This window comes from Perca flavescens, chromosome 15 (assembly GCF_004354835.1).
Source record: "Perca flavescens isolate YP-PL-M2 chromosome 15, PFLA_1.0, whole genome shotgun sequence".
NCBI lineage: Eukaryota > Metazoa > Chordata > Actinopteri > Perciformes > Percidae > Perca > Perca flavescens.
The window spans coordinates 13,669,882-13,685,321 of NC_041345.1; the positions used below are offsets into that span (position 1 = coordinate 13,669,882).

Consider the following 15,440-nt stretch of genomic DNA (forward strand, 5'->3'; position numbering starts at 1 on the left):
TTTTTTGTTTCAGGATGAAAATCACATACTGGTGTAGTTTATTTAAAAGCAAGATAAAATTCATGTGTAACAATAATAATAATAATAATAATAATAATAATGATAATAATAATCTTGCAAGTCAACTACAGTATACAAAGGAACACTGGTAATGGGATTGCAAATTTAAGTTACACATTTTGGTATGTAAACAACAAACAAGTATGCCTATATAAGTGAATGTCACAGGATATAAGTGCCATGAACTAAAAATCTATATTTGACTGCTGAATAGTAAAATGAATAACAATAAAGTTTTATTTTAAAGCAAAACCTTTATAGTATATATGCAAACAACATTAACCATAGCATAGATTCAATATACGATTAAGGAACAAACTGCCTACAGCCTATAGAATACCTGAACAAATGCAGCACAGTGAAGTGTTGTTGTTTTTTTAATTGTGAGTCCTTTATTGTACAAACACCTCCTTGCTGAATAGTTGGAAGACAACAAAATGCAGAAACCAATCAACAATGGAGATGTCACAGACATGACGCATTAACACGTGCTGGTATATGAGTTTACTTTGGAATTTGTGCATGTGATTGTGTGGGTGGATAACTAATGGTTACTGCATTTACTTCCTGGCAACAATGAGGGTATGGTAGAGAGGTTTTATTACAATGTGCAGATAGAGGGAGCTGTCAATCAGGTACTCTGATGCACGGCGCTGCAGGTCAGCATCCACCAGGAAATCCCCGGCCTCCTCTGTGCTTTGGTGGAAGTTGTAGACGTGACGAACCACCACTTTTCCTTGCTGTCTTGCCATCACGATCACCGTCTTCTGGAAACTCACACCAGCAAAGTCTGGACTAGAAGTGGCTGGTGTTACAATGATGCGAGGTCGACCTCCATCTGTGCGTGTAGGCTGCATGGCACCCAGCTCAGTATAGGTTGACCTGGCACTGAGTGGGAACCAACGAGGGGAGAATAGGGCATTCCAGGTCACTCTCTTACTGGAGTCATGGCCGCTGGGCCCGAGCTGGGTCTGGAAGCTAAAACTGCGGTCGTCACGGGTGGGGTTATTGATGACCCAAGGGGAACCCCAGGAGGTGGACAGGTAGTTACGGGGAGTGAAAATACTGCAGTTGACATCAAAGTACTTGGCCAGTTGGATAGGTGAGGCGGAGTGAAATTGGAACGCAAGGTAGAGTAGATCACGGATAGACTCGTAATGCTTCTGCAAGAGGGGGGATTGCTTCTGAAGACGAAAAAGGTGCTGAGGGGGAATCATGCCGTATCGGACAGCCCTTAGGGCACTTTCCACTGTCGAACTGACTGGCTGGTTCTGGCTAATCCAGGCCTCCAGGGCCTCGTAGAGCTCCAGCTCACTCTGAAGAATGAGGTCAGAGCGCTGGAGCAAGGAGAGGAGTAGGTCTTCACTGATGGAGCCCCATTCTCCGCTCTGCAGCACAGAAGACAGGTTCCAGGACAGGTACTGCAGGCAGCTGTCCCGCAGGACCATGTCCCCAATTTGTAATGCATAGTTGTACCAGCCAATGACATGGCCGGTGGGTGAATCACTAGACAGATGTTGGGTCATATATTGGGTCAGACCCTGTTGCAAGGCCCACACATGATACTTGCTGGCCAGTTTATGCAGAGAAATGGCCTGATCTAGCCGCACTGAGATGTCACCGCAGTACAGATACCTGAAAAAGGAAAACAAAGCTGGAATTGTCATCTAAAGACATTTAAAAAAAAAAAAAAAAATCTTTCAGTAAGGCATACTACTTGTTTTCTCTCACATCTGAGTCACTGAATAAACCCACACTGTCCGATTTTCGACCGTGAGCCTCAAATAGCAGGTGTAATTTTAGAATATTTCACAAGATGGAGAATCTCACTTCTCCAAAAGAGAGAGGCACAATGGTGAGCAAATATTTATAACTTTATACTTGTGGAAAATACAAAAGCAACTACAAGTAGCTCCACAGTTCCTTGAATGGTTTGAATGAACCAGATTAACTCTGAACAAATGATTACAACCGGAGTCACCCTCACCTGACAAACTTGTCAAAAACAGCTGCACAGTCGGGCGTCTCCCTCAAAACCACAGCACTGTTGTTGCGAGTGAGCAGTAGTTCCTCAAACACGTCACTCTGCAGCGCCAGAACCAGAGTGTGGGCCTGGATCACCTTCACCTCGTCCGTGTTGATGGTCTGCACCCGGAGAGTGACATCACTGCCGTTCCCCAGGGCCAGCAGGGTCTCCATACGCTGCACCAAATTCATGGAGTGATTCAGCACCGTGGCCCAATTGTCCAACACTACCTCCTGTTTCAGGGCAGCTGTGGAAAATAAAGTGCAAGATGATGTACTGGCAGCACTTAACAGAAAAACAACCATCAATATTTAAATGCAGAGAAAATTTGCCTTAGAATTGCAATTAACTACAGTATCAGTTTTTTTTCAGATTGTTTTCCATTCATTTTGCATCAGCCTGACTCTGCTTTCAAAGATTTCACAGCAGAAATCCGGTGCGTTTGTTCTACAACTTAAATCAGATTTGACACAGCAAGAACTGGAAAAGCACTCGCTAACTTTACGACTAAACCACAACTGACAATACTTGTCAGAGGAAAAAGCACACTTGCACATCCTTCTATTCCTCTGGTTTCAATAATAGAGGACAAGCCAGGTGGCTGACTCAGAAAACCTCCGACACCAGGTGCTCAGAAAAGAATCCTGAGTTTGCAGTGCTATTGCAGATGGCTGCATCTATGGGTCCTCTTGTGCGGAAGTACAAGTGGCAGATACTGGAGAATAACACATGAAAGACTCAGCATGACAAGCTGCTGTTTCCATTCTGCCACAGCCATCAGCAGCCTTGTTGGCCTATTACTGGGGGTTTAATGAGGCACAGGGGGAGCACATTGGCTCCCTGGAATGTCTCACAGTCTTCAAATCTCTACCATAATCAAGCACCCGTACTTCAAAGTAACCCTTTTCCCATTTGCCAAACAGCACCCTAAGCCAGCTGAGCATGGTGTGGGGGTGTGTTTTGACAAATGATTCTGGCACAATCCAATTGAAGCCAATTGAAAAAAAACTCACCAAATTCATCCTAAGTGGGTAAACGGTATACACTATCTGATACTTTTTTCTGATTCAATTCAAAGTAGACAAAAACACGCTATGAATAAAGATAGTTTCAGTGTCTTTTCCACTCAAGCTGAGATGAGCTGAAAACATTAAATAAAAACACTTTATACACAGTTCCTAAATACACGATTAGATGAGTCTGTGCTCACGAGGAATTTCAAATGAGATCTAATCCGACAGCACAGGAATGTGGCCTTCAATAGCTTTGGTCAAAATCAGTCAAAGGAAGATCTTTAAGAAGCAAGAAAAGCTTTCCCTCAGCGCTTGTACTGTACTGTATTACTGAGCCAGCACAAAGCCAGGCAGCAAATGGACTTGCCTGTCTTTCCCTGCACCCAGCAGACAGATAGATGAGGACAGGATGAGTAGAATAGACAAATCCCATCCCCTGCCCTGAGGCTAAGCATGAGCCACACATTCATGCCATGCCCTACTACCCACTGACAGTATGGGGGAAGCTGAACTGAAATAGAACAATACAGTTTTTCTTACAACATAGGATATTAAAAAAAATAAAAATAAAATGCAAAGGTGATATGATTCTTTGAAAGCAAACAACTGAAACTACTGATGCCATTTGTTATCTTACCTCCTCTAACTGTGACAGAGTGGATTAAGAGGAGCAGGGTGCCCACATAGACCCAGGCAGGGATCCCTTGTTCACATGAGCGTACCATATCTTCTTAGTTATTCCCTGCCTCTGTTCCTTTGTCCTTACCCCCTCTCTTCCTTACTCTATGCCACTCTTCTCCTGACTCTTCTTGCTGCTGTGCCTTTGTCGTGTGTGTGCAGAAAGGTGTGTTGCCCTGTGTGTGCCGCCCAGCTCCCTGTCCCGCACTCTTTATGTAGGACGCCGGCCTTTCCCTGGCGCATCTCGCAACCCCACGGAATCCATTGATTGGTGGAATCTGCCAGGGGCGTTGCTATAGCGACAGCTTTAATTTTGAATTTCTCCCTTTTGGATGTTACATGGCATGGATCAGTGGCACAGGGCCAGTCAAGGACTCAGCTTAATGTTTTTATTTTTTTGGGGGGTGGCTGTTAAAAGTCAGGGAGGTTAGGCACTACATTACCAATCAATATTGATGTTTTTATGTTTTAATGGCACTCAGAATGCAGCAAATCTCTGGACTGCAAAATTTTGTTTATGATATCTAAGTTAAGTAAAAATCAGCGCCATTTAATAAGTCAATTAATTATAGTAGTTTGCCACTGAGACTATCTGCCAAAAGGAATTGAGATTCTAATATGTGTGACAAATTGCAGTCCGTCAAATTTCATAATCCATTTTGTAAGGCAATTTTTTTCAGCTGAGAGCAATTATTCCTCTGATGGCATGTTAATCTCACTAATGGAAGGATGACTGCATTGATGCTGGGTCTGCTCATCAGTGTAAGGCAAGCTCTGTATATCAAATTCAACTGCCAATCAGGACTTTATATAGTCACATTACTAATCTCATACATTTTTCAGGTGCAGATGTTGCATCAAACCTCACAGAGGGCACAGGGTTCAATGAATGTGTGTGATACAAATTCCAGCTGGGTAAGGCGTTAATGGTCTGCCGCTTACATGGAACATCCAACCTATGATAATCAATACGTAATGCTACTCAAAGTGAGCCACATGACATGAGAGACATGAACATCCTAGTTAACACATATATATATATATATATATATATACATATATATATATATATATATATATATATATATATATATATATATATATATATATATGTATTGATATATATATATATCAATACATCAATACTGAGATCCCAGTTAAAATCTTCTGAAAAAAAATAAGCTCAGTATGGATTAGATTTTTTTTTTTTTTATCACTGCATCTGACAAGGTCATTGGTCCAATGACAGTATTTATACTAGCATGCTGCAATTTGTCAAATGTGTTTAAAATAGCTCCAAATCCATGGCCACTACATAGAGACAGACAAGAAGACACATGATTTCAAGTGAACTGGGTTGTGGTGATGCCCCGAGGCCTGCCAGGCTGCAGTAAAAATGCAGGAGAAGAGATGTCCTATGAGACCCCAACCTGAGCCACTGCTATGAATAACCTGACAGGTTCTCGGAGGAGAGCGGTGCTGCTGAGGTGCCCTAATGAAGCCTGCTGCAACAAAGTAGACTAGACAACACAGACAAGGCACTGGATCATCCTGTATATGGTGGCATCTTCTATTGGTTTTACTTTCTGGAAGTGGATACAGATGCACACAAATAAGATGAATGAGCTTTATATGAATGCTATGAATCTCTTTGGATGACCTGTGTTAACATATTGGTCTACCTGGTATTATATATTGGGTATAGCTGTATACTAAAATGCAATTCAGGCAACTGCTGTTGAGCTACATATGAAAACAGAATAAACCCAAAGCATTGCTCTTGGTCACATTGCTTTCTCCTTTTAGATCAGCTTCTTTCCCACTGCCATCACTCTACTGAACTGTGGATAAGTGGTGTCATCCTCCCCCCCGTCCCCACACTTTGGCCACTCACCCACTTCCCTACATATTACATACTTATCATTCCAATATGCATCTTGCACACTACTTTGCACTATTACTTTTTGCACTTTACATCATCACATGTGTACTTGTCTTAATATTATGTCTTATTTGTATTTGTATATTATGTTGATATGTGCCTATATGTATATTGGTGTCTCTATTGTACAGTATGTGTCTATACTATTTGTCTAATGAATGTTTACTGCTACATGTCTATTTGTTGAATGTATAGAGAGTTAACACCTACCAAAGTCAAATTCCTTGTGTATGTAAGTATACTTGGCCAATAAAACTGATTCTGATTAAGAATCTGGACCACAATGCAAAGGGATGGATTGATGAGCTGCTGGGTTTGTCAGAGCACCACTCGGGACGGGATCCATTGAGGGATCAATTCACCACAGGGGGCTCCATCACGCATTATAAACAGTACATTTAGTACAGGCTGTATGCCACAGTGAGCTTAAGCAAACTGTCCCGAATGACCTTATGTTTTGAACCCAGAGGGGATGCACTAGATAACCAGGTCTCCTAAACATGACACAAATGGCTTCTGATATGAACACATTTTACATGGATCCACCAAAGTGTCCAATAAATAAAAACATACAAATGTGTAGAAAAAAGGTCTCGCACTTATATTTCCAAGCATGTCATTGTGTCTGCCAAACTGCAGCACTTAGGCAGCAAATTCAATTTTGCAATTGCATTTATTATTAGGCCTATTTCTTTGTGACACTGTCACTGTCTTTCCTAACTGCAGGTTTCACAACTTAATGAGGAAGAGAGATGATGAGAGAAGTTTTGTGACTTCAAACAAAGCCAAGGCAAACAAGCAAACAGAAATATACAGATCAAATAAAGAAGTGTAAATAAATTAAATAAAAATAATCTGGTGTGTGTTAGAAGACTAAAGTATGATTTACAACCATACAAAGAGCAACACATGACAGTTAATCCATCTTTTTAGGCACATTAACAAAGATAGGTTTTGAGGGATTGTCATGGATTCATATTTATCCCAATATTTCAGTAGTACTAAGTAGTACTAAGTAAAAAAACTTTAAATCAATGGCATCAGTTAATGTTCCCATTCATCAAATGGCTGCTAATTGGCATGACCTACAACAGATCAACAAAATCTGTTTTGTTGTGTAATCTGATTTGATTATGTAACACAGGAGTCGATCTCTACTGTAACAATATTTTCCACCAGGTGGCTCTGCGAACTGGAGGCACAGTCTCCACTCTGATGATGACTGCTCTACTTATTATCCTTAAAAAGAGAAAGTAGACTGATTAGATTTTTCAAGATGCATGTTGTATATAAAGTATTCATTTAATTCTTGAACTTGCACTAAATGGCATAAATTATTATTAAATTGAAAAATTTAATGAGCCCTTTGTCTAAAAAACTCAAATTGCTGTCAGTGCAGCAGCTGATCTTTCCATTATCTGATCACTAAACCAGTAAAAACCCTTACTCCTCACTTATTATGAAATCAAAATGTCAAATCAGCTCAGAACATGTTGCACAGCCTGTATACTATATGAGTGGAACTGTCTCACTTGAGAGGTGAGTGGTCCCTTTGTTTGGATGTAAGCTGCCTGAATAACGCGGCGGCTAATCTCATAGAATATGCAAAGCTGCCATCACCAGAGAGGCTGGATGAAGACACACAGTGGTTTGAGCTAAGTGTATGGCCACAGTATTACATTCACATAGGCTAATAATAAAATAAAATATTACATAAATAATAACTTCACAGGACAACTACTTCGATGCGACTGCCGGTGAGCTCATTATAACATGGTTCATTAACAACTGCAAGGTGTGGGCAAATGGAGGACTGTCCATGATTCCGCCTGGGGGGGAAAAACGCCGTGGATCCATTAAGTGGACATTTGAACGCTCAGAAATTGGTCGAAACATCCGTCAAGAGCTTGATAATACCCGAGGAAAAAAGCGAACATTTCGGACAAGGTTTTTACTGGAGTAAATCTACCTGAGTCACCTGTTGGAGCGGAGCTGCTCTCTATCATCAGTCCAGGTAAGAATTCTGACGGAAAGTCACGACAGGCTTGTATTGTGCCATTCCAAAAGGCTATATCAAAATGTCAACTTTTAAATAGGTATACGTAAATTAAAATTTAGGTAATAAGGCTGTTTTTAACAGCCTAAATTTTAATTTACGTGTTGTGATAAATAATCCAATGCATTTTTGAATAGGCTAGTTTAATAGTTTATTTTTCATAAAAATGTAGAGGAATTTTGTCAGCATAGGCTACAGGAACACTTAATATATCAGTTTACTTCAAAATCACAACATTTAGAGATTTTCACTGGACATTGACAATGTCCTTCGATCCGTTTTAGGCTAGAGGTTACTGTAGTAGATTTTTGGACGGTACAAAAGGAAAACACTATTACATTGACAGTGGGATTATTATTGGAGTTATAGTTGAATACAAAACAATTGTACCTTCAAATTAGGATATGCTGGGTGGAATAGCCTATATAGGCTACCAGTGTTGGGGAGTAACGGAATACATGTAACGGCGTTACGTATTCAGAATACAAATTATGAGTAACTGTATTCCGTTACAGTTACAATTTAAATAGTTGGTATTTAGAATACAGTTACATTGTTAAACGGATTACATGACAATACTTCTCCGTTTCACGAGTTTATTCACTCTGAATAAATTAAGGCAACTTAATGCATTTTCCAGAAGCCCCTATGAAATAGAAAAAAATAGCTATTTGCGTGATCAGTCACAATGGAGTCGGAACCGGCACGACAGAGCCAGGGCAGCAATAATTTTCTATCTTGGAAATTCAAACAGCATTTCACATTAAAGAACGAACAGGGAGAATGAAATATAGCTAACTGTGCCGTGCAGCCTCTGCTTGCCAGCAACCAGCCTTCTTTCAGCTCCAAATTACTCCACCTCCAACCTGAAGAAGCATCTTAAAGTAAGTTATTTTTTAAACGGAGTGTCTATTTGCACCCCCGGTACGAATAGCCTCGGCCACACAGCTGAGCTATTTCCACCCTGTGACGTAACAACAACAAAACGTTGCTCGCGTGCACCGAAATCATGGCCGACGTTCATCTTCCATGACCGCAGAAACTGGCATATTAGGGAAGTTTTGTCTCTAAAGTTTATAACAATTGAATTTCTAGCGGAAAATGGATACTACAGTTGCGCTTTCTGTCTTCAGTGAAAGCATACAACCTTTGGTTTGTTAGTTAGTACCTATTTTTTTGTATACTGTATGGTTACCTAGCAACCGAGGCTTGAAGAAACCAATCAATAAACAGTTGTTTAATATCCAGAAAGAACTGTTAGATGAGTGGTTAGTACGCTTACCTTTGGTATGGAAGTTGAAGTTCGATTCCCCTGTGTGGCGATTTTTATTTGGATTGGATAATTTGCATGCAATTGCACAAGTCAGGGTGGTAGGGGAAGACTCATGAATATGCCTGCTCTGGTTGGGTTGGTTAGGTTTAGGCAAGAGGAGTGCGATTGGTTATGGTTAGGGTAAGAATGTCAGGGCGATAATATTCCAAAAAGGTGTAATACATGAGTAGTATGGATAACTGTGTGTAAATATATGCCAAGGTACTGTAAATGCACAGGGGTGCAAATAGCATACATTGATATTTGTACCAGACGGGGTATTAATATAACACATTGCTGTGTGCACCGGCGGAGTACTAATAGCATTCATTTCTAATTGTACCAGGGTACAAATAGCATACACTGCTAATTGTACCAGAGGTTCAAATAGCATACACTGCTAATTGTACCAGGGGTGCAAATAGCATACACTGCTAATTGTACCAGGGGTGCAAATAGCCTCACCCTTTTTTTAATTAGCCAAGGGTAGTCTTCTGCTGTAGTTTTACTGGTCACCTTGCTATTTTAACATTGACGTGCGACTTTACATTCTCCTAGGTGCTGATTTACTAGCTCCAGAGCCGTTTAAAGACTATAGCCCCGTTTGACATGCTAACGTTAGCTAAAATTAGCTTGTGGCAGCTTAGACTGCAGTTCGATTTTTGTAGTAGGCTATGCAGGTACACATTCAGCTAGTTGGAATAAAAAGAACACACCATTATAGGCCTGTTTAGTAAGCTGGATGTGATAGCCGCATTCCTACACTTATAAAACGCAATTCAATGTGGAAGTAATCTTGAAGTAATCCAAGTATTCAGAATACGTTACTCAGATTGAGTAACGTAACGGAATACGTTACAAATTACATTTGTGGGCATGTATTCTGTAACGAAATACGTTTTGAAAGTATCCTTCCCAACACTGTAGGCTACTCATTATGTCTCCTGTTAAGATGCTAAAATGATGCCTCTGTAAATTAGATGGTGTACAAAGGCTAGATTAAACTGTGCTTACAACATGATTCCATGTTGTGGACAATTTGTCATTTTTGGATTCTTCAGAGATTCAAATGAATTAATTTCAATGGACAGCAATTTTTAGTATAACACAGTAAGACTGCACACAACTGGCTCGTACAGTATGTGGATGGAACGGTTTATTTACAATGCTGTGACAGTAATAATCTAGGGAAAACCAGTAATTTGTTTTTCCATTCATATTTTAACAACCAGGGATGCAAATAATAAAGTTGCATTTGCATGCAAGTTCAATTATCAGGATGTATTTTTTTTTGCAGCACTTTTCGAAATCTGCAGTGAAGCCATGGAACCGACCAGTGCTCCAAAAGGATGTGATTCCAGTATCAGCTCCATATATTACAACCTGTGTGACCTGACTAAAGTGTGGGGGGTGGTGGTGGAGGCCTTTGCTGCTGCTGGTTTGGTGACTTCCTTTGTTCTGTTGGTCATCCTCATGGCCAGCTTACCATTTGTGACAGACAAGAAGAGAAAGAGTATGGTGGTCCTGCAGGCCGGATTTCTGGTGTTTACTCTGGGACTCTTTGGGCTCACTTTTGCCTTCATTGTGGGTCGGTACTCCACCAGCTGTGCTGCACGGAGGTTCCTCTTTGGAGTACTGTTCTCAGGCTGTCTAGCCTGCCTGGTCATGCATGGGTTGTGGCTTGCCCTGCTGAAGCGGAGAGGCCGGGGGCCCAGGAGCTGGATGTTATGCCTGGGAGCCCTGGGTCTGTGGATAGTCGAGGTGATCATCAACACTGAGTGGCTTATCATCACTGTGGTCAGAAGCCAACCCGGAGGTGAAATCATCCCTGACATGTTCTGCAGCATTCCTAACCAGGACTTTGTGATGGCTCTGATCTATGTGATGGTTCTGCTACTAGCTGTGGTGCTGATCGCTGGGCCCTCACTGACACACAAGCACAAGCACTGGCGCCGAGATGGAGCCTTAATCCTGGTCACAGGGCTCTTCACCATGGCCATCTGGGTAGCTTGGACTGTCATGTACATCTATGGGAACAGAGTGGTAGGAAATCTCAGTTGGGACGATCCTACTCTGGCTGTAGCCGTGGTGTCAAATGCCTGGGTGTTCCTCTTCCTCTACACCATCCCAGAAATCTGCGTACTGACCCAGGAGGACCCAGATCAGGAGCAGCAATTTGATGAACCCGTTTATCCTGCCAGGAATCTGGTTTATGACAATATCCTTAAGGAGCCGGAGCCACTCCACCAGAACGTATACATGGAAAATAAAGCCTTCACTATGGACGAGCCTCCAACAGGTACATCATGACACATTATGGTCAAACATCAATCTTACAATGACAATGTCTCATTGCACAATGCACATGGGCATCGGATAAAACTAAAGATGTGCCATTCAAAAAAAATACATACCCCAATTTTAGGACAAAAGTCTAATCTACTTACAGAAGATTATATCCTTGGCCAATATTATGAGGCAGTCACCACACTATAAAGTCTTTAAACAACGTAATTTATTATTTTGCTGGGAAGTCACATTGTCATACTATTAAAACTACTCCCAATACATCACCAGTACATACTGAGCAATGTGGAGAATCAGTACCATGTTTGCAGTGAATGATCCTATTGACTAAAAGAAACTAAGTAGGAGAAAAAAATAGTCACAGCAAAATGTTTGGTTGTCAGGTTGGTAAAATCTAAAGGAAATTGTCTGAGTATGACACTATTGCATATTTAAAATAGAATATACTGCAGGGTGTATTTAAAGTTATACAATATCCAACTTGAGCAAGGCGTCAAATTTATCCTGACAGATGCAGCACATATTGATTCACTTAACTGGCCAGTTTGACTAAATGTGTGTCGCTCCAGAGACTATAGTGTTAAAACAATGGCAGATGTCTTAAAAGTGCATTTCTGTTCTTCATACCCATTTCAATGCTGAACTTGTGTTAAGTCTAAAACTATAAAGTAATGGACTGGACAACCATCGCAACAAGCTCTTTTCAATCATCCTCCACCTTTTGTTTACCAGTACCCTCAAAGCCAGTGTCTCCATATGGTGCTTATAATGGTCAGCTACGAAGTTGTGTGTACCAGCCCACTGAAATAGCCCTGATTGCAAAGGGCATGACTAAGGTGAGCGAGTATACAATATTTTACACCACAGACTGCTGCTTCTTCTGTCACATCTGCTAAAAATAATCACTTCTGTGTATCTACAGATGGACCAAGATGCAATGATGCCTCGAGCCAGAGCCCCCTCTCTAAATCCAGGAAGTGGCAGCTCCCAGCCTCGTTCCGCCGAGTCCTCGCTGTTTTAAGGACTGTAAAGCGCAGGAAGCTTGAGTCGAGGGCGTCACTTACACAATCAGTTGTTTACAGCTATGAAATCTCCACCAGAGTTCCATGTATCAAATGTTTTTTTGTCCTTGGCAAGAATCTTAAAACATGAACACTGTGGTGGTCAATCTGCAGCAATTACACTTTTTGTGACCTAGCTTCACACACACACACACACACACACACACACACACACACACACACACACACACACACACACACACACACACACACACACACACACACACACACACACACACACACACCTAAATCTTATTTTTTACTTTATTTCCTCTGTGCAAGTCTTGTCTGTTCTGCGTGCATAAGGGGAGTCATAAATCAAAGATGAAAAACTAACAATTGGAGATGGACAGCTTATAGAGGCTATTGTATATATATAGCCACAATTAGGGCTGCAGCGATACACTAATCTCACGATACGATACACGATATTCAGCTCACAATACGATATATATCACGATATTCAACCAACGATACGATTTCTGAAAGATTTAAAGGGGACCGAGTGATTTTGGTGACATCTTGTAAGTGTTCCATTTACTTGGATTTAATTAATTGAACTGAAAACATCAATTACACAATATGTCTCTGACTGGACAGAGTCTACAGCAGGGATCATCAACTAAATTTTTTTCAGAATTTTTCTAAATAAAGAAAATAAAATGAATTTATACCTAATACGCCAATTCTTGTTCGAAATTTTCACTTTCTTACTGAATTAATGCTACTATTCTTTAACATGTATTAGTGTGAGCAAACTCCTAAAAAACAGGGAAACTCCATAATGATAACTGGCTCTTTAACTAGAAAATGATCTCAGACTAGGAGGCAGTTCACTGAGGAGTGATGGTTAAAGTCTGTGATTATGGAAAAATTATTGTAGTATGCAGCATCCTGATTGGTGGAAATGCTTGCAGAATGAAAGGCTGTTGTCAGGTAAACATGTCACTGTCAAAAACGCTGAAGCGAAAAGTTGACGTGGAAAAACCAAAAGCCCAGCTTTAATGATGAATGCACTGATAAGCAGGCTATGCACTCGTCATGTATGCCTCATTTGCAATGAAACGATGTTGTTGCAAAATAATACAACCACCACCATCATCACTCGAACATGACGATCGCGTAATTCACGTGCATATTAAGTAGCTCCAGATTGTCCACTCTAGTGGAGTTTGGTTTGTTCAGCCAGCAGTGAGGTTTACAAGAATTTGTCAAAATTTCCAGATTCCCGGCAACCTAAGATAAACAGTTAGACTACAAACCGACAGCTTTTGTTTTAGCTTGTTTGTAAAAATTCGCTATTTGCAGAGTAGAGCTGTGTTTGCGTAAAACAGCGCGGTGGACTGAGCAGATTAAAATATCGCTTTCTACATGTTTATGCCGGTCTACACAGGTGAGTGCATTGATAAGTATTGACTTTCTACTCACGAAGGTTTAATTGTAGCCTATTTACAGAAAAGAGACCAGCGTGAGTTCATCTGCCCCAGCGGCCGTTGGTAACTCTGTATCGTTCCCAGTCAGGTGCTGCGTGTTTTAACCTTTAACAGAAGCTACAGAATCCCGGCATGTGAATAGAGATGTAAATACAGGGGGCTGGGTTTTTGCTCTAAATGCTTGAAATGATAAATAACAGAACGCATTTTTTCCTCTTTACATTTTGTGAATTCATGATTATTCTGCGGGCCAGACTAAAAGCTTTGGCGGCGGGCCGCCAGTTGACGTTGGCTGCTCTACAGCGACACTAGCGGCTGGCTGACCAAATTGCTCTTCCTGCAAAGTGAACGGGGGTAAACACGGGGGATTTGAATGGGACTTATGTATCGATACTCGCGGCATAAAAATCAATACTTTCTTGGGGGAAAAAATATTGATTTATATCGCAGAATCAATAAAATTGCTCAGCCTTAGCCACAATCATTTTCAAAACAAGTGCCTTCTATTCACTTCCCATTCTCACTTTATGCCAACAAGTGCCCTTAACTTTCTTCATGTCAACTAAAGCCAGCTTTGCTCACTTGTAGCTTTACTCAAAAAGAAAATCAAGAGAAAGAGTGGCATGTATGTGTATCTATGGGAAAGCAGTTCATTTACCTTCTAGCTAAGAGAGAGAGCAACAATCGTTTCTGTCTCTACTTTACATTTCTACAAAATCTAAATCCCAAAATGGAACAACGTTCCAAAAATGTTCAGGTGACAAGTGACCTACTGTAGGTTGATGGTGGAGAAGCTGTAGACAAGGATTAGGGGCAGAGAGTTTCAAGCGAAGGCAGGGTCTATAACTTAACGGTTACATGTTTTATTCAAAAACATTGAAAGTTGTAATTGTGTTCTCACCAAGATAATGCTTTTATCTTAAATCTGCTGACTGTGATTTGTAATTTCTGTCGGCTGTTGTAAAACATACTTGTGAAATTATGTTTTGATTCCTCTTAAAGCCATGATTTTGTAGTGCCGTAGATTTCTAAAATTGTATGTATAAGGTGTAAATTCTAACTTATTAAAAATGTAAATGGTTACTTAAATACCGTGTGGCTGTTAGATCTTTGAACTGTTAACGAGAAGGCAGATGTGGGATATTGCAAGAGGAAGTGTCCCAAGGATTACACTGCCCTGAGCAACTATTTACATATGTTGGCTTGATAAGCTTTAACAGCTCTATCTGTGGCCACATGCAGGGATCATACTGCGGTGACTGGGTGTACACTGCCAACTATTTTAGGTGGCAGTGGGAGGGGTATTTGGGGAATTATACACTACCCAAACAGTAAAATCTGACAAATCTATATGATGCCCTTTTCTACTTAGAATTTACGGCTGTAATAGTCTTAGAGCCACTGTGTGGATGCACGCACATGTTGAGTTTGGGGCTTTACAATGCAAGTTGATGGAGTATCTGACAGCAGAACTATAGTTAAAGGCTGCTAGGAGCCTTCCCTGCATACATGTTTGCTACATAGGAGGCTGTGTGGGCTGCAGATAAACACA

The 15,440-nt window shown here is 40.8% G+C and overlaps 2 protein-coding genes across 5 annotated transcripts; one reads left to right on the plus strand and one right to left on the minus strand.

Annotated features, from left to right (window-relative positions):
- Positions 1-145: 145 nt before the first annotated feature.
- Positions 146-7,751, minus strand: btbd17b (BTB (POZ) domain containing 17b). 2 transcript variants are annotated; one of them, XM_028600362.1, is made up of 3 exons: positions 7,689-7,751; positions 2,048-2,333; positions 146-1,695 (listed from the first exon to the last, which is right to left on the minus strand). In XM_028600362.1, the coding sequence occupies exons 1-3, from the start codon at positions 7,723-7,725 to the stop codon at positions 621-623; spliced, it is 1,398 nt and encodes a 465-aa protein (XP_028456163.1). In that variant the 5' UTR covers positions 7,726-7,751; the 3' UTR covers positions 146-620. The 2 variants fall into 2 exon arrangements, with proteins under 2 accessions (XP_028456163.1, XP_028456162.1); XM_028600361.1 differs by lacking the exon at positions 7,689-7,751 and adding an exon at positions 3,737-3,942.
- On the plus strand, positions 7,541-12,586 carry LOC114570131 (G-protein coupled receptor family C group 5 member C). 3 transcript variants are annotated; one of them, XM_028600364.1, is made up of 4 exons: positions 7,541-7,733; positions 10,385-11,386; positions 12,127-12,230; positions 12,317-12,586. In XM_028600364.1, the coding sequence occupies exons 2-4, from the start codon at positions 10,411-10,413 to the stop codon at positions 12,413-12,415; spliced, it is 1,179 nt and encodes a 392-aa protein (XP_028456165.1). In that variant the 5' UTR covers positions 7,541-7,733; positions 10,385-10,410; the 3' UTR covers positions 12,416-12,586. The 3 variants fall into 3 exon arrangements, with proteins under 3 accessions (XP_028456165.1, XP_028456166.1, XP_028456164.1); XM_028600365.1 differs by lacking the exon at positions 7,541-7,733 and adding an exon at positions 8,624-8,659; XM_028600363.1 differs by lacking the exon at positions 7,541-7,733 and adding an exon at positions 9,037-9,043.
- Positions 12,587-15,440: the final 2,854 nt, after the last annotated feature.